The following is a 22,825-nucleotide window of genomic DNA, read 5'->3' as shown; positions in this document are numbered from 1 at the left end:
GTGTCAGAATGAAATGAAGTTGCGCGAAAGCGTTTAACGAGACGTATCTACGCAACGTGTGCAAATTGGCCACCCAGAGAGCGCGCGCCCCTCGAAACTGTGGGGCTGAAAACGGAAAGAAGGTGCAAATATGTAATTTTCGCAGTGAAAATTCAAACATCGCTTCAATGATTGTCAGTCCATTCATTAAATTAGAACGCCCTGGAAACTGGAGCTAAAATGTGAAATTCGTTATGCAAATAGACTGACTCGCAGTGGAACATGGGATGAGGCGTTCACCTCAGCACTTTCTGCCCTCAAATTACCATTTATGGATACAGCTGTGTGGGGAAAATGTTGGAAACCAAGGGAAAATCTCACAGTTTTCCCCAATCACACAAACTGTTAATTGATTCCACGCTATGCAGGTGAATTGTTTTTGCGGGAAAATTTGATGCATCAGCGTGGAATTTTCTCGAAATGTTTTCATCTTGCCATTTGGATAAATATTTATCGCGGAAGATCAATTGAAGACAGTGGCGTGGAAAGTATTCAAAAATATGGAAAATATTGAGTGTTATACGTGGCAAGAATGCATAGAAATACGTAAAATTGTACTTTTCTCCAACATTACAGAAGGTATGCCTTTCCTCCAAAAAAGACAGAGGATTCTAGAGCAACAACACGTGATGAAAGGTTAATGAACAAAAATTCCACAGTAGACAATTTATAGAAAGTAGTGAATAAAGAAGAAAATCCCTGATTTTGCTGAATAAAACACCAAAGATTCATCTGATTCACTCACATCAAAGAACAACAGGCATAGTAACTAAAATGGTGAATAACAAGTCATTAGTGTGAAAACTACGGCACTGAGCAGATGGATTTCACGAGAAATGATACAATTTCTCCGTTGGACCAGAAATTCGTCACTTGATGACTCACACGGCTGCTCTGAGACCCAGAAATCCACGTGCAAACAATGACTTTTCTCGCGGATAAAAATTATTCACCTCTGTTGTAATTTCCTCAACACGAAAAGGTGTCCAAATGTGAGTGAATGACTCTTGTTTGTTTGCTCTATTACTACCGGCAGAGGCGTTTTCTCGCGCATGAGAGCAAATATTGTAGCATTTTCAGCATCAAACGAAACAATTTGTCCATTTTTCGCAATAATACGCGCAAAGGAAGAATAAAGACGGTGCATTTTTCGCATTTTCATGATCAATTGTGCACTGTTCAGAGCTTTCACGGGCGTGATAAAGACACTAGAGCGCAACTGATCGTGATAAAGTTGGCGGAAAATAGGCGGACTCGGATTGATTTCCTGACTTTCGACACAGGCGGAAAATGGCAAATGACGCACTTCCGATTAAAGTGTAGCATTTTGAGCAATAGCGACAAGAATTTGGTTCAATAGGTTACACTTTGCCAGTGAAGATTGCGAAAGAGCGCCACAACTTTGACTGCACAATGTTGCGTTGTCCATTTTTTCAGAAGAGTCGAAGTGAGTAGTAAGTATGGGAACATGGTCAGAAGTGTCCATTCTTTCCACTTTTGGCAGCCTTGATAAATGAGAATCACTGGTTGAAGAACTTCCAGTTAAACTTGCCACCCTCGCTCATCCACTTCTTTGCCGCCTGAGCAAACAATTCACCAAATTGCTCCAATAACGCTCCTGTTGCACACCCCCGCCAAGGGGACGTCGAAAAAGTGTCCTCAACACCGCCAAATACATATTTATGCTGTTGTCTTTTGGCGTCTGATGCGAGGGCTCGGGAAACGTGGCAAGAATTGCAATAATTTTCCACCCTCGCCCTCGTCATCACGAGCAATTCGTGGCATATGTGCAATTGTCTCTCGACGGGGCCGCATTTCTCATTGTCACGCATGAGTCTGAGGGATTTTGATTTTAAATCAACTGTTCGCTCACCCCCGGCATTCGCACTTAACCCTCAAGACCGTTTTGTCCTCCCGTGTTGCCGGGCAATTCCGCATAGGGCGTCGAGGCGCGCAAGGATGAGAAATTCCATTAATGCAATCGTCATTGAGCGTCGATGCGGAGGATTTTATCGGCCACCCTCCTTTTGTGCCGCATCGTCAGGGCAATAATTCGAATGCTGACACTCCTGCACTTTCGCAATTTTCATGATTCTCCTTATTTTCTATTGCATTAACATTTCTGCATATCGCTCACATCTCTCAATCCCTCAGCTGAGCACGTTTGCGGGAAGTTTGAGGGCGAGGGCGGCGAAGCAGGTGGAAAGTTTCAGTGGAATGTTTCATGCTTTAGCAAGATTATAGAAGTGACGCCCCTTCTATTGCTCCGCCCATTCAGAAAGTAGCAATTTAAAAACCTATGAAATTCGATCCTGTTTTATATAATTTAATGTTTGTAAAGAAAACACGTTCTAAAGGTCTGATCACACATGAATTATTCTCTAAATTCTGACTAGAATTTATTATTATTTTTATAAATTTATAAAATTTATAATAAATAAATTTATAAAAATTTATTTATTAATTGTTAGAATGTGTGTTGTTTTAAAGGAATAAAACGAAAACTGACTATTAATTATTCAATAATTATGCAATAGGTGAAATAATAATAAATATCCTTGTGAATACCACGTGATTTTGTTTTATCAAAAACCAATCTGTTGTTTTTATAAATAACTGCTATAACAACAGAAGAACATCACTAACAACATCAATTAATGGTCAGAACTTGAACCATTTTCACCGCCCTACACAAATTTTTCCGAAAAGTTGCACCCTCTGCTGTTCAGTGCATCCGCACGAGGGCCGGAGGAGTGGAAAGGGGCCCGGGAGAGGTTCTTGGATTTTGATTACTGGTTCAGAAGCACCCCCGCCCACGGAGGCTGACTCACATGTGCGGCGGGATGGGAGCGGTTGAGCAGCATCCCTCAATTGGATATTCTTGCACTCCTCCGCACTATTGGCATCCCACAGGGCGGTGGCGTTATTAATCTCCGGAAAAATGATGAAATTCACGCGCTCCTGCCTCTGTCCCTCGACGGAGGGTGTCTCTCTGGCCCTCTTACCATCAAATGCGACGGAATTGCCTCACGAATTTGCATTTAAATAAATTTATTACAATCCAGCACTGTTTCATCCCCTTCGCGCTCTGGCATTTTGCTGCTCCGACGACGAGCATAATTCCTCTCGCCTTTCATGGGTGAGTTTAATCAATTTAATTGAAAAGAATAACCCTCCGTCGCACTGCTAATCCGACGAGTGTAGGAAAATGCGTTGCGTATGAAATAATTTTCATGAGGCTCATCATCGCATTGATGCAAGAATGATGAGATTGGCTGACAAATTTAGGTTGTTTATTCGCATTTTACAGTGACAATAAATAAATCGCTTCCTGGCAATCCTGGCATTTCGGGAGGAAAAAATGTGACGCTCACAGGGCCATTCTTTAGCCAATTTAATGGTGATCTTCCTCAATGGCCATACAAATTCCACGAGGCAGAAGCCATGGGCCAGAAGGACAACAAAGGCGGCGGCCATAAATTACCTAATTGGTCGCTCTCTTCCACATTACCTAATGTCCTGGATCCTGAATCCCAACCGAGAGGCCAACAATGGAAGCGGAACGTGACACATTTTCAACTGCTCGCCTTTCTCTGCCCAGAAGTGCCTGTGCACTCTAAAGGCACAACCGAGGGCGGTCGGGATAAAATGTGACTGTGAATTTTTAATGCGCCGAGAATCGCCCTTTTTGCCCCCTGCTCAGTTGGAAGTGAGCTCGAGAGTGGATGCAATGCGACACGGAGAAAACATTGCAAAATGTGTGGTGTAGGAAAAACGCCCTTGAAAAGATGACTCAAATCTAAAACGACATCACTCAATCGAACTTCAAATTGATGTTGAAGTGAAATATTGACCTACAGATTGCGTGAAATGTTCTAATATTCTCGCACGAATGCAACATTTGCAACATTGTTGAGCGCAAAAGAGTGAAACAGAGATTTTGCGTGTAGTTCGACAAATGCGTAAAAATAAATCAAATTTATTGTATTTATATTCTTAAACCAATATGAATGGAAATACGTACGCGACTCATCAAAATGATAATCAATTCTCTGCACACGTAATTGCTGCGTATTTTGATGCCGTAAATTTCTCAACTCATTTCCAATTTCGTACAAGGTAATCGCGCACAGAAATGCAATAATATAGTATATAATCACTTTTTAAGCAATGCCGAAGCACGTGTCTTTTGCCAGCAATTGGATCAGAAAATCTGCTCATTGCAAAATGAAAGAGACTTTGTTTTATCAAAAGACAATTGATAACAATTGTGGCGGAGTTTTATTCTTGAGCCAGAGATACAGGAAATGTGAATTACACACATTTACTCTCTCTCTCTCTCTCTCTCTCGCACTCCGTGCTTCCCCAGCCAAGAGCCATCGTAAATCTTCCCCAAGTCAGCCCGTCAAAGAGGCGAAGAAGAAGGTGAAGAGACAAGGATACACATGAAAAGGTAAATATTTGAAATTCCTTCGGTATCGCACACTTTCTCATTAGTTGGGACTCGAGAGATTGTGTGAGGAATTGAAGGAGAATTAGCAGATATGGGTCAGTTTCTCACCATTGTCTTCTCTCTCCTCTTTCTCTCCACTTGTGTCTTATCAAAATGGGGCATTTTTGTGATTCCTCCCGAGCTGCAGCGGCCTTTCCCACGCCACAGCGTGAAAAATCCACCCGAGCAAGAAGCACGCAAATCAAGTGGGAAATTGCCATTGACGCGGCAGAAATTCAAGTTGAAGGCTGACAACTCTGTGATAAATCCATGTCAAGATCGAAGATAAATTTCTGCTAATGCGAGTGAAATTGCTCTCAAACATCTGATTTGCCTTCTGTCGTCCAGTCGCATTGCGACCCCCTGAATTCGCACCCATGCGAATTGAATTTGTGGCAGTTGAAAAGGCAAATTGGCGATACCCTCATTAGCGCAGCAGTTGGTGTGCCTTTTCACTGCATTGATCGCGCTCACGAGCCCATAAATCTGCCCTCAACTCACCCTTTTCGGGTCCTACTGCACTTCCACTGCCCGATCTGCCGACAGAGATAACAAAGTTCCGGCGAGTGAATAAAATTCCTAAATTACGCCCATCAAGATTTCCTCAATCGCGCGCTTCACAGTCGCGTGCCATAAATGCAGACGCAAATTTCGTTTTAATAAAATCACACCATCAATTCATCTTATCAAAAATGTGTAAAACAATGATTTCTATGTCACTTTAAATTTAATTTTGCTTACACGGTTCAATTTACAAAACATTTGGTGCAAAATTGAACTCGTTTTATCACTCTGAAAACACGTTTAATACTAACCTTATCTTCTCGTGAAGCACGTTTTTCAGTGCACTTCGTAACTTGCCAAATGTCTTTCGTCTTAATTGGCTTCTGATGACATTGTCTAAATTTACACAGACTTTTTCATTGAAAATATCTTTCGGGTCGATTTTCCAATAGCGCACGAACAACTCAAATCACTGCACTTTTATTCACTGCACATCACTGTTGGGGGTTAATTTTATCGAGACATCCGAAATGCACGGCAGACAAAATGAAAAGTTTCTGTAATGTTATCGTATATACATATATTTTATACACATTTAGTACATTACATTTACATCAAGAAAAGAACAATCTCTGCACAACATTTCGCTCGACATCGAGCGGAAATCTTCCGGATATATTCTTGAAAAATTCACGCATGAATTTTCCAAATATTATATGAATCGCGCTTTCGTAACAGAAACAAGCTGTCGACCTCTTCACAGAGACTTTAATGAGCAAATCTTTCTCTTGTTTGTTAAAATTAAATTCAAGCACATTTTCTCATGAGTGGCCAATTTATAGTGCATCGCGGAGGAATTTCTATTATAAATTAGCATTAATTTGATGATTTTCTCATGTCTTTTTTTTCATCCGATATGTCTTCACAATTACATCATAATGGAACATTACCGTGGAAGTCGCTTCTAAATTGCAACGGAATGTTTCTTTTTAAATTTTATTTTATAATCTCTCATTTTCTGCACTACTTTAAAACCCAAAAATGCTTTAATGAAGCCTTCAAAATGCACTCTTCCTCACCTCAATGATTATTATTTTACTTTTATACGTTTCACATACTCCTAATTGCCCTTACACAGAGACAAATCCTTTTAGCCTGAGGAGAAATCACTCAAATGTTTTCATACTCTCGGCAAATTGTGTCGTGAATCCGCAAAAGTTCACGTGCAATTCACGGCACTTTTATTGAAAAGGCAAACAAAGAGTGTCTCAAGATAGTCGTTATCAAATTTAATTGCATACAGTGAACGTTTATTGGTGTGCTTAAATTCATTGCATTTGAAGAGTGTCTCTCGCAGAGACACACTCGTTAATTTAAATGTAATTTAATTGCCAGGATTTTCGCAAATTTCTCAGGGTGCAAAATTTCATGAAAACTTCAAATTAAGGGGATATTTTTTAGGAGAATCATAGAAAACGGACTATAAAAATGTATCAAATACAGAAAAATATTGTTAGACACATTTGTACATGCCTTTCCAATGACTTTTTACCGCGAATTTTCCAGCGTATAACAGTCTGTTATACACGGCTATAACGTGATTCCTCGGCTACGAAATTGCCCTGCATTTTATACTGATAAATTATCCGGATATCTATCTAATATCCATGATATCTCTAATAGTGTGATACGATGTAAATTTAATGCAATATTTGTATCCTTTCCTTCTACTTTTTGCCACCTTTATGTCTAAAATTTTCAACATTTTTGTCTGTCTTTTAATTATTAATCTATCAATTTCTCAATTCTTCGCTTTTACTCTTCCCTTTTTTTAATGATTTCATATAACTTGAATAATTTATTACATATGGAATTATGTGATTATATCATACGAATCTTTTGCTTTAATTTACTCTTTATCGCCGACACAATTCGCAATTAATAAACTGCATATAATTGACTCAAAATATACCATTAAAAAAATACCACTTGCATGCAAATTAAACTACAGAATAAGATTATTTGTGAATAAATTACGTTTTCTCTTCTAGATATGAAAATTAAATTGATAGGGAAAATCATTGGGAAGATATATTTTTCACATTTCCTCCTACAACCATGAATAGAAACATGATGAAAATAAAACATTTTTCAAATCACGCACAAGATAATAAAAAAGGACAATTAATAAGCAAACAAGATTTATATTTGCTTAGATAATTTTATCACATAATAAAGGAAGAAAAATATTACAATTTAATATGGGCTAAGAAATCAAAAAGTCTATATAATTTCCACAAAAAGCGTGAAACGATTCGAAGAAGAAAAAGAAAAAAAAAATGAATGATCAATCTACAGAACTATCAATTTCCATGTGTTTCTCACCTCCTTTCCTGTGTAAGTCTTGTAAAATTTCTAATGTAAACTTCTTTTCAGCAACATTTTCAATAATTATTTCGTCTCTATAATTGTTCTACTTTCATTTCTCCTTTCAGTTAATCATCAATAAATAACATTAAGTTCAACATTTCTAGTTAATCGTTATTTGCATTTTTTACTCTTCTCATTAAAATATACTTCTTCTTTTTTTCTTCACTTTCAACGTCTCACACTTTTCAGTGTTCTCTCTATCTGTAATGAGTGTATGTGTGTTGCAACTGTTCAGTGAATTCGCTTTACCTCTTTGAGTCCTTGCTCCAGCACTCCGATCCACATTTTAACAGGTAAATCATCATTTCCCCTATTGGCTACTTTATCAAACGTTGCTATCATACGCAGGTGGGCCTGTGAATGCGACAGGTTGAGCATTGTCCACGAGGTTCGACCGCATGCCCGAGGTTGTCTGAATTGGTCTGCTATTGTCGGATGCAACAGCGGCGTTTCGCATTTCTTGAAGGGATGCTCTGCTCTCCCGCGAAGGCGATGATGAACACATGAAAAAAAACCTCAATTAATCATCGCACACCAATTTCCCCACTTTTTTCTCGCTGCTGCCCCATCTTTGGAAAACTAAGAGGAAATGCAACTGAACAAAATCTACGCCACATCAAAATTGCACATCTTTTGCCGTGTTTCGAGAAAATACACACGAATAATTGCACAAAGTGATGCTCTTTGCTATTCAAGTGAAATATACGAACATGCAAATGATTGTAAACAACCAGTACAAAGAACTCAATATCTTCAATTGTTTAGCTCTAAACGGTGCATCGCGATTCTTGATTGGAACGAGGCAAACGTGTGATGATTTGCAATGGTTTCTCCATATGAATTCATAATGAATAAAATCGAAATCAAGCAATAAAAGTTTTATAGAAAATTCTTAGTAGATGACAAACCGCACGTCTTTCAGTGAATTTATAACACCGGATCAGACATGCTAAATAGAAAGTAAAAAAAAAAATGAAAATAGTGCAGAAAAATCATGTTTTCCCTTCTAAAAACTTTTGCATTATAGTTAAATGTACGAAAACCAAAAATCCTTATTAATTTTCCGAGGCAAACAGGACGAAGCTTTTCTATTCAATATCCAGGCTATCTAAGATTTCAGAAATGTCACAAAAAAATTTCAGCATTCAATCTTTTTTCATTTCCAAAGAACTCTCACAAAACACCAGAGCAGTAAAACTACATCAATTCCATGCAATTTGGTTACACACAAAGCTCACACCACATAATATGAGAGAGAAAAAGATTAGTTGCCTTTATGAATGGATTTTGCATTAAGTGTGCGATCCTTGATGGTGAAAAAGTCAGTGATGAGTTCACGAAGAAAGGTTGAACGACGAAATAATATTGAAAAAGTAAGAAGAGATAAAGGTGTTGCAAAATGTACTTTTCATCTGTGTTTCTGTGTGACTTTTGTGGCTTGTGATTCTCTCAAATATATACTATATACGAATATCTTCTCTTGCCACTTCTTTTTCTCAGAGTGTGTCTTTTATGGGATATGATATATGATGGCAATGCCTTGTGTCGAGTGTTTCAATGTTCGTGTGTGCTCTTTTGGGCTAGCAAACTAGAGGATCTAGCGCTTTATGTCGGACGCCAGACGTCTGGATCCTCCATTAATGTTGACCTTTGATCCAGTGTCGGTCCCTGACCAGGAGACATTGCATTCGGCGATGCTATGGCCGCCATGTCTTGACGTGATCCCCTTTGGGTTGCATTAGGATGGCATTTTTACAGAATCATTAGTAAACACGCACAATTGCGGTGGATTAAGTCAATTAGTGGGAAGTGATTTTAGGAGAGTCTTTCTGAACTGTAATACTCACTTCTTGCCCAGCGACATCATGCCATAGAGAACGCCAGTGCCAAAGATCAGGCCGCATCCAAAGATACTGCCCAAGCCTGGACAGATGATGATTGGGGGAATCGCAATGCTGCGAAATGCAAAAATTATACTGTTTACTATCAATGTCGAAAGCTTAGCAACGGTAAATATTATGGCTTTTCTATTGATTCGCAATTGTCGAAGGTTTTTACAATCCTTCACGGTTTTTTCCTCAATTTATCACCCGATAATGAAATAATTAGCCAAGAAACCGTTGAAATGAGCCACGATAAAGCGCTTCCACGCAGTGTACGCTTATCTTCCTCCCCAAGTGAAGAAGAAGGCAGAAAAACCGTCCACAAGTCAGGTAGATTAAAGCTGTATCAGCCCCGGAAGACCCCTGAGCGACTTGCCGCCGTGACTCAGTGGCCACTAACGGATAGGGGGAGGGAATAGGAGCGCAACTACCCAGCCAAGTCTGACGAGATAAGACCAACTTACGCGCAATAGACGCCAGCGCGGTAGTAATGCGGCTTCGAATCCGCCAAGTCGGCGATCTTCTGGACGAAATCGACGAACATGCAGCAGCAGGGCGCCTCCACGACCATCACCAGCAGCCCGGCGCACACTTGCAGGATGCCAGAGATCAGGCAGCTCACGTCGGCCAGCAGGATACCAACGCAGTTCCATAGTCCGAAGAGGATGGCAACTGAAAAGGGGGAGAAAACAAAGCCATATCAGTGACTCTCTCACCAGATTGACGGCAAAGATGCCCTCCTCTCAGCTCTTGGCGGGGCGCACGAGCGCAGATAAATCACTTCCGGAATCCTCCCACAATTCTCACACAAGCAAAAGAACAGCGACATGATAGCGAGAAGAGCATCGATTTTTTCCCCATGTCGTGTCATCAAATTCGCAACGCGTGTGCAATTTCTGGGCTTTTCCCCGCCATCCAAAAGCTGAGCATTCCCCATTCCCCAATCTGGTGACTTACAGAAGGCTCCCACGATGCCCAGAACGCGTCCGCCGTACTTGAGATACCACGGGACGTCGTCATCTTTGGGGACATTGTCCTGACCGGGTCGAGCCATTAAGCTCACAAATTTCTCCGTTATGGAAGCCTGCAAAGGGTGAAAATCACATCACAATCTCAACTCTGACACTCACAGAGGCGACAGGGATATCTTACCATCGTTTATGGGTTGGATAATGGGGTGAAAATCACTGAAAAACTCCTCCTCAACAGGAAAATCACTCCGAGACAGCAAAAATGCACGTCAACTGTCAATTGTGGTCGATTTCACGAGCATGTTCGGGAATTCTCGTTGTTTCCACAATCATAAATCTGTGGAATGTGTTCAAATGTCAGTTTTGTTTACGTTCTCGCAGCGAAACTTGCGCTCTTTTGCTATTAGTCTTTTTCCTCTGAAAAAGCATCTAAAAGTGTAGTGAAAGAATCTCAAAATTAGTAGAAAAGGTGAAACAAATGACTCTTGATATTTCATAAATGCAGAATTGTGGAAATCAGGCGGTTCAATGGAGGGTTCAGAGCTTCTCTGCGATGCCCGGATTTGTCGTTTGTGCGGAGAAAGTAACTCAAGTGGATACCAATTGTTCGATCCAAAGGATGACCAGGCATCTTCTCGACTCAGCAATCTCATAAATCAGTACCTCCCAGTGAAGGTGAGTGGAGAAAAGGCACTTTTCTTAGTGACCATGTTGACCTACTTCTTCCCATTCCACTTTAAGGTCAAGGATGACGGGAAGTTTCCCCGGTGGATCTGTCCAGGATGCAATATTCAGGTGGAGACAACTGTGGAGTTCTTCGACTTGATCATCCGCGGTCAGGAGAAGCTCAGGGAGCTGCAGAGAGAAGAGTGGCTGTGTCAAGAGCAGAGTAACAGCACTGCAATCATCGCATATGAGGATCTTGGGCAGGATTTGGAGAGTGTTCTCTTTCCTACTAATCATACGCTGTCACTGAAGGCGATGGGCGTTGAGAAACCGCGCAAGAAGCGCGGCAGGCCGCCGAAACCATCGCCAGAAGTGCTGGAGGCGCAGCGACTGCGGGCCGAAGAGGAGTTGCTGGCGAAGCAGCGTCAGGAGGCGCAGGAGAGAGAGGAGCAAGGCGAGGATGGGCGACGAAAGCGCAAAATCCGGGCCCCAGCTCGCTTCCAGGGCGTGGTGCAGGGCAAGGAACTGGAGAAGGTGTACGTGGCTGAGGGAGTGATTGACAAGACTGGCGTGTCGGACACGGAAGAGAGTGCGCAGATCATCGAGAATGCCACGGAGGAGGACGGTAGAGGGAGTCAGGTGATAGGGCATCTCAAGTCATCGGACGGCGTGGTGTTGAGTGATTTGGTGGTGACACAGAAGGTGGAGTTTCACAGGAAGGGACGCGTGGCGAGGCTGAAGACCAGATTCATGTGTGACGTGTGCAGCAAGACGTTCTCCCAGGAGCTACGATTCCTCAGCCATCGGGCGACTCATCAGAATGTGCGCTATGAGTGCACAGAGTGCCTGGAGCATTTCCTAAAGCGGGAGGAGCTGAAGGAGCACCAGAGCGACAGCGGTCACAAGGGTCAAGGCATTGTGGAGAGTGTAAAGGTGGCCAAGGCGGACTCTTCGGCCATTGAGGAGGCAGCCAAGGCGCTGTACGATCTGCAGAATGACAAGACAGTGATGCCGCAAATCAGTGAGATCGACGAGGACTTCATGAACATCCCAGAGCTGGATCTGGCCTTTGATCCCACTCTGGAGACGCAGGCCACCTTCACGGCGACGAAGAAGTTCACGTGCAGTCTGTGCAAGATGGCCTTCTCATACCTGCAAGAGCTGCGCAGCCACATGACGAGCCATCGCACGCCGCCGGCCTTCCACTGTGACGTGTGCCAGAGGAAGTTCACGGATCCGGCCGTGGTGGTGCTGCACAAGGAGACGGAGCACAGCGGTGTGCGGCGCTTCGCATGCAACAAATGCGACAAGGAGTTCATGCAGAAGCACCAGCTGCAGAAGCATCAGAATGTGCACATCGCCGTGCGCCCGTTCGAGTGCAGCGTGTGCAGGAAGCGCTTCAAGACGAAGCCACACATGCAGTACCACGCGCTGTGCCACTCGCAGGAGAAGCGCTACGGCTGCGATCTGTGTGGGCAGCGCTTCCATTACAACGCCGCCTTGAAGCACCACTATCGCTGGCACGCAGGCCACAAGCCCTTCAAGTGCCAGCACTGCGGCAAGTCCTTCCTGCAGCGCGGCATCCTCAAGGAGCACGTGCGCATCCACACGGGCGAGCGGCCCTTCAAGTGCCAGCACTGCGAAATGTCCTTCAAGACGCTGTCCCAGTGTCGCATGCACTCGCAGAGGCACACGAACGAGCGCCCGTGGCACTGCGAGATGTGCACCAAGGCCTTCATCAAGCTGGAATCTTACAAGATTCACATGCGCCGCCACCGTAACGAGAAGATCTTCGTGTGCGACATCTGCCAGAAGAGCTTCGCCGAGCAGTATGCGCTGAAGAAGCACTCACGCACGCATACTGGCGAGAAGCCCTTCGCGTGCGTCACGTGCGGAAAGACGTTCGCCGACCGTTCAAACATGGTGAAGCACGCAAAGCAGCACGCCGATGCTGCTCCGCCGGCGGTCAGCACTAGTGAGGAGCCAAAAACTCTCCCCGAAGCGGACATGCCGATAGTCTATCAGATCCTGAACCAAGGTGACGACGTGGAGAATGGCCAGATCATCTTCGTGGCGACTTATCCGCCCAAGGAGCAGCAGCTCAGTCAAGTAGTGAATCCCCAGGCGGACAGCATTATCAGGATTCTGGATGAGAAGAATCCCGAGGAGATTCTCACGATGCAGAACATCAGCGAGGATCCGACAAGTGGCATCTTCTCCAGCGCCAGCATTGCACTTCAACTCGACTCAACAGAAGACTACAGATTCCTCCTGGCCGACAAGTGAACAACACTAGAGACTCTCATTTATAAATGTTTTTATATCTTTCACGATTAAATATTGAGATAAACTTTGAGCTATAAACTGAAAATAATTCCACAAATATCAATATTATTGTGTTAGAAAAAAAACTCAACAAGGAATTCACTTCAGCTTCCAGAGTGGATCCAGCTGACTCAGTGGATCGATGGTCTCCTGCTTGGCCTCCACGGTGGCTGTCTGCGCCGTCTTCATCTGGTACGACGTCATAATGCCGTCTGCAAGGAGAGGAAATCGATGAGAAGACTCGCCCCCAGAAACTGCGCCCACGCAACTCTTACGCTTGTTCAGCAGCTCATGGCCGTGAGAGAGGACAATTTTGTAGGACAGCAAGAGGTTCTCAGCATCCTCCAGAGCGCCTTTCCTCTGCGAGCAGATCCTGTACCACACATCCACCACATTGATGAGAGTCGGGCGTCTGGACTGCGCCGCCAGGATGGCTGTAATGGCCACAGCCAGACATCCCGAGCGATCGGCCCCGGTCAGGGAGTTGATGATCAGCGGCCAGGACTTTCCCGGTCCGTCCTGAGCCTGATGCCTCCTCATCGTGTCAATGGCATTCTGGGCAATGCCCAAGATCTGCCCGCAAGATCCCTTTCCCCACGGCATCTTCATCTGCAGCAGACTCAAGTAGTGAATGGCATCGCTGCCCAGCATTGTTACCCTCAAACTCAGCTCCAGACAGTGCGACAGATCAAACTGACGCTGCAGCGTAACGGAAAAATCCCCGTGCGTGACTTCGGCGTTCACCTGAGTCGGCCAGAAGGTGTCCAGCATCTGCAAAAGCAGGCATTTCACCAGCAATCCTGGAGTGAAATTCATTTCAACGCAACTCACCTCAGTTGGCGGATGCAAACAGACAACAAGCTGAGATTTCTGTGACCAAACCATGAACCAGAAGTCTTTAAAGGTGGTCGCTTTGGGTGTCTGAGCGAGAATCAACTGAGGACAACCCGGCCCGAGTTCCTGAAATGGCCAAGAAACACACACTTTAGACACCATCCGGAGACAAAAATACCACAATCTCTACGATGAGCAGTGATCGAGGATCATGAAGATTTGCAGGAGGGAAATACCATGGTAGTGATTCTTCATCCACTTACCACAGTTCCATCCGCTGGGATCTTTATCATTGAAAGATAAACATCATAAGCGAGCCAAACATTACAAATCCACACACCAAAACTAACTCTTTTCACTCACCCTCACGTAAGCAGCATTGATGTAATCCTCCGTTTCTGTCGGCAGGATCACTCTTGAGTGATCGTACGGCACATAATCCTCCTTCAGATTCTTCCAATTCTTCTCGTAGAACCACTTCGCCACCGTGATGGAACGTTTAGACTCATCCTTCACAAGCAAATCCTGCAACTCCTTCCACTTTGTGTCCAACGGAGTGGATCCGTTCAGTGTCTTGATGCTGACACCCTCGATGAACTTCTCCATTCGTTCCACCTCCTTGTGGAACCACTTGAGGACACTGGGATCGTCTAGGGCATCCTTGTACTTCCCCAGGATCGCCTCGCTCACGCCCAAGTCCTCCGTCTTCACGGATGACGTCTCACTGAAAGACTGCTCCAAAGAATCCAGCTGAGACAGAATCGACGCATTCTCTCCGCTCATCTTCCTCTCAAAACCGCCACTCTGAGCAGCAGGCTTGACTGGAAGCGCCTCCACAAGCTCCACTTTGACCTCCTTCTCCGGCACCAGGACATTCGCCAAGATGTCCACGTTTGTCTCCACTTTCGCAGGCTCTTCTTTGGCTGTCGCCGAGACGACTTTGGGCTGCAAGAGTGGCGTGGCCGGAATGTCTGGAGTTGTGAAGTCAATTCCCGACAGGAGATCCAGATTAGACGCCTTAATTGGAGGCGCCACTGACGGTTCAGCCTTGACAGCGGGAGTTTCAGGCTTGGCTTCAACTGGAATACATTTAAAGTGAAATAAAGCATTAGATAAAGTGATCTGAAAGAAGATTGACAGAACTTTAAGGCTCAGTGGTTAGTGGGTTAGTCTAGTCTAACTACAAAAGCGTGAATTAACAGATATTCTTAGACGATTTAAAGAAACGATTAACAGAATATCTGTCTTTATCTCACTTCACACGTTATAAAATGAACAAATCTGGTAAATGGTTAGTATAGTTCATATTATTTACTACATTTTACTTTAGCCAAACAGTTTAAATCTCCCTATAAGTGGGCGGAGCATCCAAAGGGGAGTGGCTTGCACTAAAACTTGTTGAATTACACTGTTTGACTAAAGTGTAAACTAGATGCAATCATAAATTCTTGTAGACTTAAGGGCTTTGGCGATACCTGCTCTGGTTCCGTGGATTCACACTTCACTAAATAAACAACTTTCGTACATTTTACAAAAGCTACGAAGAAGGTGCGAAAAGTGAGGGAAAATTTATTACTTCACTCCCTAAAAATTTCATCAATTCAGTTCATCGACATTTCCAATAGCCTATTTCAATTTCACATTTTGTTAATTTAAGAAATTCAAGGGGAAAGAAAGCAAAGATTAGTTAAGAAACACATCTTCTACTGCCTGTAGTAGAAGACAGTGCGACGAATGACAACGGAGTAATAGTAATACCCAATGAAATACAACCCATAAGCAGTTGGCATACCTGCAGCTGGTGTTCCGGGCTGAACTTGTGGCGAGGAAATCTGGCCCTGCACCTGCGGCATAGGCTGCATCACAGGGTTCGTATACTGGAAGGAGAGCAGAGTTATTACCACCTTGCAATTGACCGCCAGATCGGCGGAATGCTCACCTGGGAGGAATCGTAGGCCTGTGTAGCGGCGTAAACCGTCGAACTGGCCACCGTCTGTCCATATCCAGCTTCGCCGGCGTTCGTGTAGTGATTCTGAATGTACTGCGCCGTGGTGTTGACTTCCATCTGATACCCACTGGCGTATTGGTACTCGCCCGTCATCGGATTGTACACATAGCCCGGATGGGAGGCGTACGACTGGCTCTGGCCCATGGAATACTGACTGGACATCGGATGCTGGTAGTTCTGCGGCATCTGCGAAGTGTCTGGCGTGCTGTAGGCCTGCGCATATTGATCTGGCTGATTGTACTGTCCGTACATCTGTCCTCCATAAGCGTACGGAGTCTGAGCGACCGATGCCGCAGCGTCACTCGTCGCATTCTGGCCGTAAGTCATCGGATCCCAGCCTTGATTCATGCTCATTCCGCTCACTTGCTGCGTCAGACTAGCCACGGAAGCATCACTGGTCTGCGCCGGACCCGGCGACGGCACTGGTTGATAGTACATCTGACTCTGCTGGTCGGCTGTGGCGTACGATGTCTGATAACCGTATCCGGACTGGTTGTAGAATGTCGATTGCTGAGGATCCACGCACGTTGACATGTGACCACCGGCAGGAATGCTACTGGTGGAATGTGTAGTCATCGGTGGCGCCTGCTGGACACCAGCCGAATAGCTATTGACCGAGGAAGCGCCATTCGTCATCTGCTGCTCCCCATAGAAATTGTAGGAGACTTGGGGCTGCTGCGGCGCCTGATAAGCACTGCTGGATGTCTGCGTCACGGGCTGTGTGAATGCCTCACTGCCCTGGGCTGTTGTGTAGTAGTACTGGGACTGGTAGATGGGATTCGTGTAGCCGGACTGCGTCTGTGACGTCTGCTGCTGCACGTAATACTGACTCACCGCCTCCGGAGCAAAGTAGTAGCCCTGATAGCCGCCGGCTACCGTCTGAGACATGAACTTGTCCGAGCTGGTCGTCGTCGCGCAGGTGGAGGCGGAGGTGTTCTCTGATCCCAGGGGATTTGGCCTCACCGCGGGCGGAATGTAGGAAGTCTCGGACTTTAGGTAGTCCTTCAGCTTCGGCCCACTCTTGGCCACAGTCACGGCAGGAGTCGCACTGACAACTTCGGGTGTTGGCGTCACACTGGTCGACTTGAGACGCTGCTGACGTTCCTCCTCCTGCACATCTCTGGCCGCCTTGATTCTGGTCAGCAGCTTCTGCACATTGCCCTGTAACTTCCGGTAGAACTCCAATCCCTTGGCACTCTTGCCCAGCAGATCCTCGTAGATGTCATAGGAGGCCGCCAATGAGGAGTAGAAGTGCTCCCTCTTGTGCTTCGTCTCCACCAATGCCTTCATGTCTGGAGCACACTCAGCATATGCCTCCGTCAGTGCCTTGATGATGTTCCCCTGCGCCGCCAGATTCTGCTCAATCAGCGCCACAACTTTGTCGTGCTTCGCCAATTCCTTCTTGAACAACTTCTCCAGCTTCTTCTCCCACGTCACGATCTTCCCCGTGATGTCGTCCGCTGTTACGCCATCCCTGAACTCCTGCACCAATCCCGCTCTCTGCGTCTTCATCGTGTTCACCTTGGCGAGCAAGTGCTTCAGCTTCTCAAACTGCTTCTCATCCGTCGCCTCCTTGTTCACCGGCACCAGACTTGTTATGTCGCTGAGCGGCTGTGCCAGCGTCTTGAGATTCGACACGTGCAGTCCCATGGCCTTCCTTAGGGTCTCATTGCTCTCACCCGCCTTGTTGTGTGCCTCCTGGTACTTCTGGAACTCCCTGATCAGTTCTGAGAAGTGCTGACTCGGTCGTGCACCCATTGTCTTTTGATACGACTTCTCACGAGCGTCCTCCTCCTCCAGCATATCCCTGATCTCCTGCAGCATCGACTCCACGTCCGAGCAGGACTCCGCCAGGCTCGACATCGACGCCACCAAGTCACTGATGGCAGTCGGACGCGCGTGCAGAGCGGCACAGCGATCGACAATGCCTTGAGGCAACTTGACGCTGTTGTCAAACTGCAGCGGATCCAAATTCAGCGAACTCACGAAAGCATTCAACTCCGCATCCTTATCTTCCACGCGCGCACCAACATGACGCAGCAGTGCCGCCTTCTCCTCACTGTACAGAGAACTGCCCTCGTGCGCCTCCAACGGCACGAGGCGATGGAAGATATCATTGTTCACGTACTCCGGATCTGACGGATTGAATCCAATCCCGTTCATCATCAGCTTCTTCTCCACTTTCACCGGCGGAATGGCAGACAATTCCGGCACTTGTTCGTGGTAAATGTACTCATTCTCCTTCTTCGCCGCATTCCTCTTCGCCTCAATCACATCATTGGTGAACACCAATGCCTCGGCAATCTGCTCCTGGCCCTGCATTCCCTTGCTCTCCTTCCTCGCCTCCTCCAGCTTATCGAAGGCCGCCTGGAAGAGTGTCACGCGCTCACCCATCTTCTGCATCTCTTCGTACTGCTGCCCTTGGTACAGATACAGAATCGCGCTCAGGTAGGCGATCTTGAACTTCACATAGCGCTTCCACTCCTTGTAAGTTCTGCTGCCCACCATTTCGCACACCACACCATCGTCGCCGCCCGTCGTGAGCGCCCCCAAAGCTGTCACGTAGAAATTGATGATGTGACTGGCCACAGTGGATACTGTGGCGGCCTTCCTATTGTCTGTCAGGCTCTTCTCCAGGATGCACTCGTGCGCCTGAGCAAAGGAGAGCTGCTGCATGAACAGCAGCAGATCCCTGCCCATGTCACTCATCTCCATACCCTTGTAGTTATCGCGCAAGTGACCAAACACCCAAGCGGCGCACTGGAAATGCGTGCAAACCTGAAGCGAGGGTAGAAATCATGCCTTAACCAAATTTTCCTACGGGCACTAAAACAGGGAAAACACTCACCAGTTTCATGCCCTCGTCATTCGTCCGGACACACTCGGCGCCCAGCTGAGAGTGTAACGCCCCAGCGTTGTACATGACCGCCGCCATCTCCTGATTGATGTCCGAGAAAGTCACCGCCGTGCCGGAGTAGATGTCCTTCCAGGCGAAGCTCAGGTGGACCTGGTCGCCCGTGTGGCAAATGATGCGGTGCACAAGCGAGTGCAGCTGACAATAGTACCTCTTGATGGTGGAGCAGCCGTCCATGTCGTGACTGGGGCGCACGGCGCTGTTTCGCAGACTCTCCAGCGCATGGAACTCCTTGGCATACGACTCAGGGTCCTCGTGATAGAACTCAGTGATGTACTTGAGGGAGAGAAACAGAGGAAAAGCGTGAGTCATCGTGATTGATTTTCCAATGGGGCGCGATCGACAAACTTACGCGCTTCAGGCTGCTGAAGGAGGTGGGCTCGTGACTCTGCTTCATGTCGAAGCTCAACATCGGCAGCCGCGGAACCGCCTCCATTGTGTCTGGTGGCCAGCAAAGTGCTTCTTTGTAATCAAATTAGGAAATAATAATCAGCCGTATAGAAATTCCAACACAAAAACACCCTTTTCATCTGACAGATTGAAGAATGAACGCGCATCTGGCAGTACTTTTTTCACTGATTTTCAGACATGGCAAAATGTCAAATTTCGCCAAAACTTCAGGGCGCTGCGCTTAGAGAAACCAGGGATCATCTTTCTTTCGGGATGTCACTGCCCAGGATCTTTAGTTTCCTGACACAGAGTCGTAGCATCTCTTCCACGACAGCGGGAATCACCAAAATACATCGCGGTGTGTACGCCAGAATGTACAATCCGACGGTTGTGGTGCTTCCTGATGGATCCAGCTTCAACATCCGCTACCACGAGCCCAGGGAAATCATCAGGGTCAGTAGAGAACCTCAAGACCGGTGTCATTCTTATCAATATCTATCTCCCTCTGTAGCTTCCGCTGGATTTGAGCACCCTTTCCGAGGAGGAGCGCAAGATGAGACTGGACAGAAGGAAGCCCAAGAAGAAGATCCGAGTGTATGACGAACTCGAAGACTCCTTCAGCTCTCAGAAGTACTTGAAGATGCTGAAAAAGAAATGAAAATCCTCCGAAGAAGGAATATGAGCTCAGTTGTCAATAAAAGTAGGGTTAGGGATCATTGTTGTTATTATTAATCGCGCGATGGAGAATCGTCAGAAGATCTCTTCACATGGATTCCGTGCTGAATCCTCATTCCAGTCCCAGAAGTTGGAGAAGGAGTGCAAAAAGAACTGGGATTTGTTCTATAAGAGGAACAAGACCAAGTTCTTCAAGGATAGGAACTGGACAACGCGGGAATTCACTGACTTGCTCAGTCTGGATGACACGAAGATTTTGCTGGAAGTGGGTTGTGGCGTGGGAAATTTCATCTTCCCACTGTTGGAAGTATGTCAGGCCAAGTATATCTACGCTTGTGACTTCTCCAGCGAGGCTGTGAAGCTCCTGCGGCAGAATCCTCTATATTCTGAGGATGTCATGAAGGGATTCACATGTGACATCACCACAGATGACATTTTCACCACTGTCCAGGAGAATTCCGTGGACATTATCACACTGATCTTCGTCTTATCGGCCATTCACCCGGAGAAATTCCCCAAAGTGCTGGACAATCTGCAGAGACTTCTCAAGCCAGGCGGAGTGGTGCTGTTCCGTGACTACGGGCGTAACGACATGGCGCAGTGGCGCTTCAGAGATTCCTGCAAACTCTCAGACAACTTCTATGCTCGCCAGGACGGCACGAGGTGACATTTATTCCCCCACAAATCTCTTCCGGGAAACTAACAGCACGTCCTTTGCAGAAGCTACTTCTTCTCCGACTCAGAGACGCATGACTTGTTCCAGGCAGCGGGATTTACCACTCAGCAGAACGCGTATGTCCACCGCCAGACGGTGAACGTGAAGGAGAGCGTGGATGTGAAACGCACTTTTGTGCAGGGCATTTATCAGAAGAGTTGACTCAGTACTTGCTGGCCTTCGCCTTTGGCGCCTCTCCGGACGGCTTGGCCTTCCGCTTCTCAATGATATTTTGGATCTGCTGCCACTCCCTGTCCAGCTGCGCCTTCTCCGACTTGTCCGTCTTGTGCTTGCGCGTCTTCCGGCCGTCCTGCATCTTCACGCCATACTGGAAGGCCGCCTTGGGCATCGCTTCCTTCGTGCTCATGTAGTCCGAGTACTCCTCCTGCGTGTCGAAGTCCCAGCGCCCAATGGGACCCTTCTTGTTGCCCAGATCCATTTTCGTGTAGTCCACCTCCTCGTCCGAGTCGTCAATGGCGTCGTTCATCTCCTGCAATCCCGGATAGCACTCGGCATAACCCTCAGGCTCTGCCGTGAGACGCGAGATAAGTCCCGAGGGCAGTTTCACCGGCGGTTTGGGGACTGAAAGATACAAAGCAGCTTTACATAGAGGCAATCTCTCACTCCCTGACCTATCAACTCACAGCTTCCGCCGCTCTTGGAGCCCTTGGTCATCTCCTTGGATGATTTGTCGAAGTAACCAGCCTCCGGATGCCCGAAGATCGCCGCCTTGCCAGCGGTCGAGGATTCTCCGTGCTTGGCAGCTTCGTGCACTTCGTCTCGCGTGTAGATCGCATCCACGTCCGCCTTCTTGTCTGTCTCCTTGAACAGCGGCCTGTCCTTGTCGCGCTTCTTGTTCTTCTTGTTCTTCCCGCCCTGCCTGAGATAGCCCAGAATCTGAGACAGTTTGTTGATCACGATGTCATTCGTGGTGAGTGTTTGCAGTTCCACACTGGACACCGGCACGTCTGCCTTGGAGCGAATGAGAATGGTCGGGATGTCGTTCTCAGCATTCTCATCCTCCAGCTCAATCACGTACGCCATTCGGCCGGGCAGGAAGAGCTCATTGCGCTCCACCACTTTGGACTTCTGCGCCGCCAGGAGGGACTTTATGTTAAGTCCCATCACCGTCTTGCACTCCTCCTCGCGCTTCGGCCTCTCTGGCTCCGGGGCTTTCGGCGGCTCCTGCTCATCCACAATCTTCTCCATTTCCTCTTCTTGCTCCTGCTCCTTGGCAACAATCTCGCTGCGCACCTTCTGCAACAGCGCGTAGTCCAGACCCTTCACCAAGTGAGTGTGCTCCATGTCACCGCCCAAGAACTTGGACTCCTGGATCATCTGTCGCCTCCTCTCCGCCGCATCGATGCCCGACTTCACGTCCGGCGCCACTGTTCTGTACGCACTGCTCGAGCTTCCCGTCTGATCGGTGTTCTGGTAATCGGGATTCACTCCATCGCGCCTCTCCCTCGCCCTGTCGCGATATCTCTCCGCCAGCTCGGACATCTTGTGATCCTCCTGCTTCTTCAGCGCCGCGTAAAAGTTCTTCTTCTTCCGCCGCGCCTCGTATCGCTCAGAGTTGCTCACCTTCGCCGTGGCGGACGCCTTGGTCTGTGTCTCACCACGACTGGATGCAGACACATACGCTGGCGCCGTGCGAGGCGTCATCAACAGCTTCCGGAAGTCATCATTCGTGAGCCTCTGACTCGCACTGCCCAAATCGTCATGCGCGTCTTCCAAAGGCATCTCTGCGGATTCCTGCTCACCAACACGTGCAAATCAACCTCAAGCAACTCTAAAACAGTATCTTGAAGTAGTTACCTAGAATTTTCTCTGGTTTCCTAGTGAAAATTTACTTTTTCTCGAGCTCCACTTCAACAAAACACCATTAAAGAAAATTAGTGTTGCCACATTAGCGACCCAGATTCAGTGGCGTAGAAATTTCTGAAAACGAATTTGAGGCAATATTTTCTTATTTAAAT

General features: G+C 46.6%; 6 protein-coding genes across 10 annotated transcripts; 3 read left to right on the top strand and 3 right to left on the bottom strand.

Annotated features, from left to right (window-relative positions):
* Positions 1–5,620: 5,620 nt before the first annotated feature.
* On the bottom strand, positions 5,621–10,598 carry LOC132255450 (calcium channel flower). Of its 3 annotated transcripts, none has more exons than XM_059751491.1 (6): positions 10,501–10,598; positions 10,306–10,432; positions 9,813–10,020; positions 9,313–9,420; positions 9,114–9,191; positions 5,621–7,938 (listed from the first exon to the last, which is right to left on the bottom strand). In XM_059751491.1, the coding sequence occupies exons 1-6, from the start codon at positions 10,501–10,503 to the stop codon at positions 7,791–7,793; spliced, it is 672 nt and encodes a 223-aa protein (XP_059607474.1). In that variant the 5' UTR covers positions 10,504–10,598; the 3' UTR covers positions 5,621–7,790. The 3 variants fall into 3 exon arrangements, with proteins under 3 accessions (XP_059607474.1, XP_059607475.1, XP_059607476.1); XM_059751493.1 differs by lacking the exon at positions 5,621–7,938 and adding an exon at positions 8,393–8,414; XM_059751492.1 differs by lacking the exon at positions 9,114–9,191 and having other exon boundaries at positions 5,622–7,938.
* Positions 10,599–10,702: 104 nt separating this feature from the next.
* Positions 10,703–13,285, top strand: LOC132256549 (zinc finger protein ZFP2-like). The gene is made up of 2 exons (XM_059753039.1): positions 10,703–10,994; positions 11,061–13,285. The coding sequence occupies exons 1-2, from the start codon at positions 10,848–10,850 to the stop codon at positions 13,269–13,271; spliced, it is 2,358 nt and encodes a 785-aa protein (XP_059609022.1). The 5' UTR covers positions 10,703–10,847; the 3' UTR covers positions 13,272–13,285.
* A 121-nt stretch (positions 13,286–13,406) lies between these two features.
* On the bottom strand, positions 13,407–19,617 carry LOC132256548 (tyrosine-protein phosphatase non-receptor type 23). Of its 2 annotated transcripts, XM_059753037.1 has the most exons (9): positions 19,419–19,617; positions 19,001–19,342; positions 16,084–18,930; positions 15,937–16,021; positions 14,508–15,223; positions 14,408–14,428; positions 14,142–14,270; positions 13,586–14,081; positions 13,407–13,522 (listed from the first exon to the last, which is right to left on the bottom strand). In XM_059753037.1, the coding sequence occupies exons 1-9, from the start codon at positions 19,500–19,502 to the stop codon at positions 13,410–13,412; spliced, it is 4,833 nt and encodes a 1,610-aa protein (XP_059609020.1). In that variant the 5' UTR covers positions 19,503–19,617; the 3' UTR covers positions 13,407–13,409. The 2 variants fall into 2 exon arrangements, with proteins under 2 accessions (XP_059609020.1, XP_059609021.1); XM_059753038.1 differs by lacking the exon at positions 14,408–14,428 and having other exon boundaries at positions 19,419–19,615.
* A 40-nt stretch (positions 19,618–19,657) lies between these two features.
* Positions 19,658–20,170, top strand: LOC132256553 (large ribosomal subunit protein mL55). The gene is made up of 2 exons (XM_059753043.1): positions 19,658–19,909; positions 19,968–20,170. Exons 1-2 carry the CDS (start codon positions 19,730–19,732, stop codon positions 20,112–20,114), a joined length of 327 nt encoding a protein of 108 aa, XP_059609026.1. The 5' UTR covers positions 19,658–19,729; the 3' UTR covers positions 20,115–20,170.
* On the top strand, positions 20,147–21,008 carry LOC132256552 (tRNA N(3)-methylcytidine methyltransferase METTL6). Its single transcript, XM_059753042.1, has 2 exons — positions 20,147–20,794; positions 20,852–21,008. The coding sequence occupies exons 1-2, from the start codon at positions 20,196–20,198 to the stop codon at positions 21,006–21,008; spliced, it is 756 nt and encodes a 251-aa protein (XP_059609025.1). The 5' UTR covers positions 20,147–20,195.
* Position 21,009: 1 nt separating this feature from the next.
* LOC132256550 (protein Red) lies at positions 21,010–22,759 on the bottom strand. 2 transcript variants are annotated; one of them, XM_059753041.1, is made up of 3 exons: positions 22,665–22,754; positions 21,491–22,601; positions 21,010–21,428 (listed from the first exon to the last, which is right to left on the bottom strand). In XM_059753041.1, the coding sequence occupies exons 2-3, from the start codon at positions 22,587–22,589 to the stop codon at positions 21,010–21,012; spliced, it is 1,518 nt and encodes a 505-aa protein (XP_059609024.1). In that variant the 5' UTR covers positions 22,590–22,601; positions 22,665–22,754. The 2 variants fall into 2 exon arrangements, with proteins under 2 accessions (XP_059609024.1, XP_059609023.1); XM_059753040.1 differs by having other exon boundaries at positions 21,491–22,759.
* Positions 22,760–22,825: the final 66 nt, after the last annotated feature.

The sequence above is a fragment of the Phlebotomus argentipes genome, unplaced genomic scaffold, assembly GCF_947086385.1.
Source record: "Phlebotomus argentipes unplaced genomic scaffold, Phlebotomus argentipes genome assembly contig_5, whole genome shotgun sequence".
In the NCBI taxonomy this organism is placed as follows: Eukaryota; Metazoa; Arthropoda; class Insecta; order Diptera; family Psychodidae; genus Phlebotomus; species Phlebotomus argentipes.
This window is presented reverse-complemented; position numbering and strand designations above follow the sequence as displayed.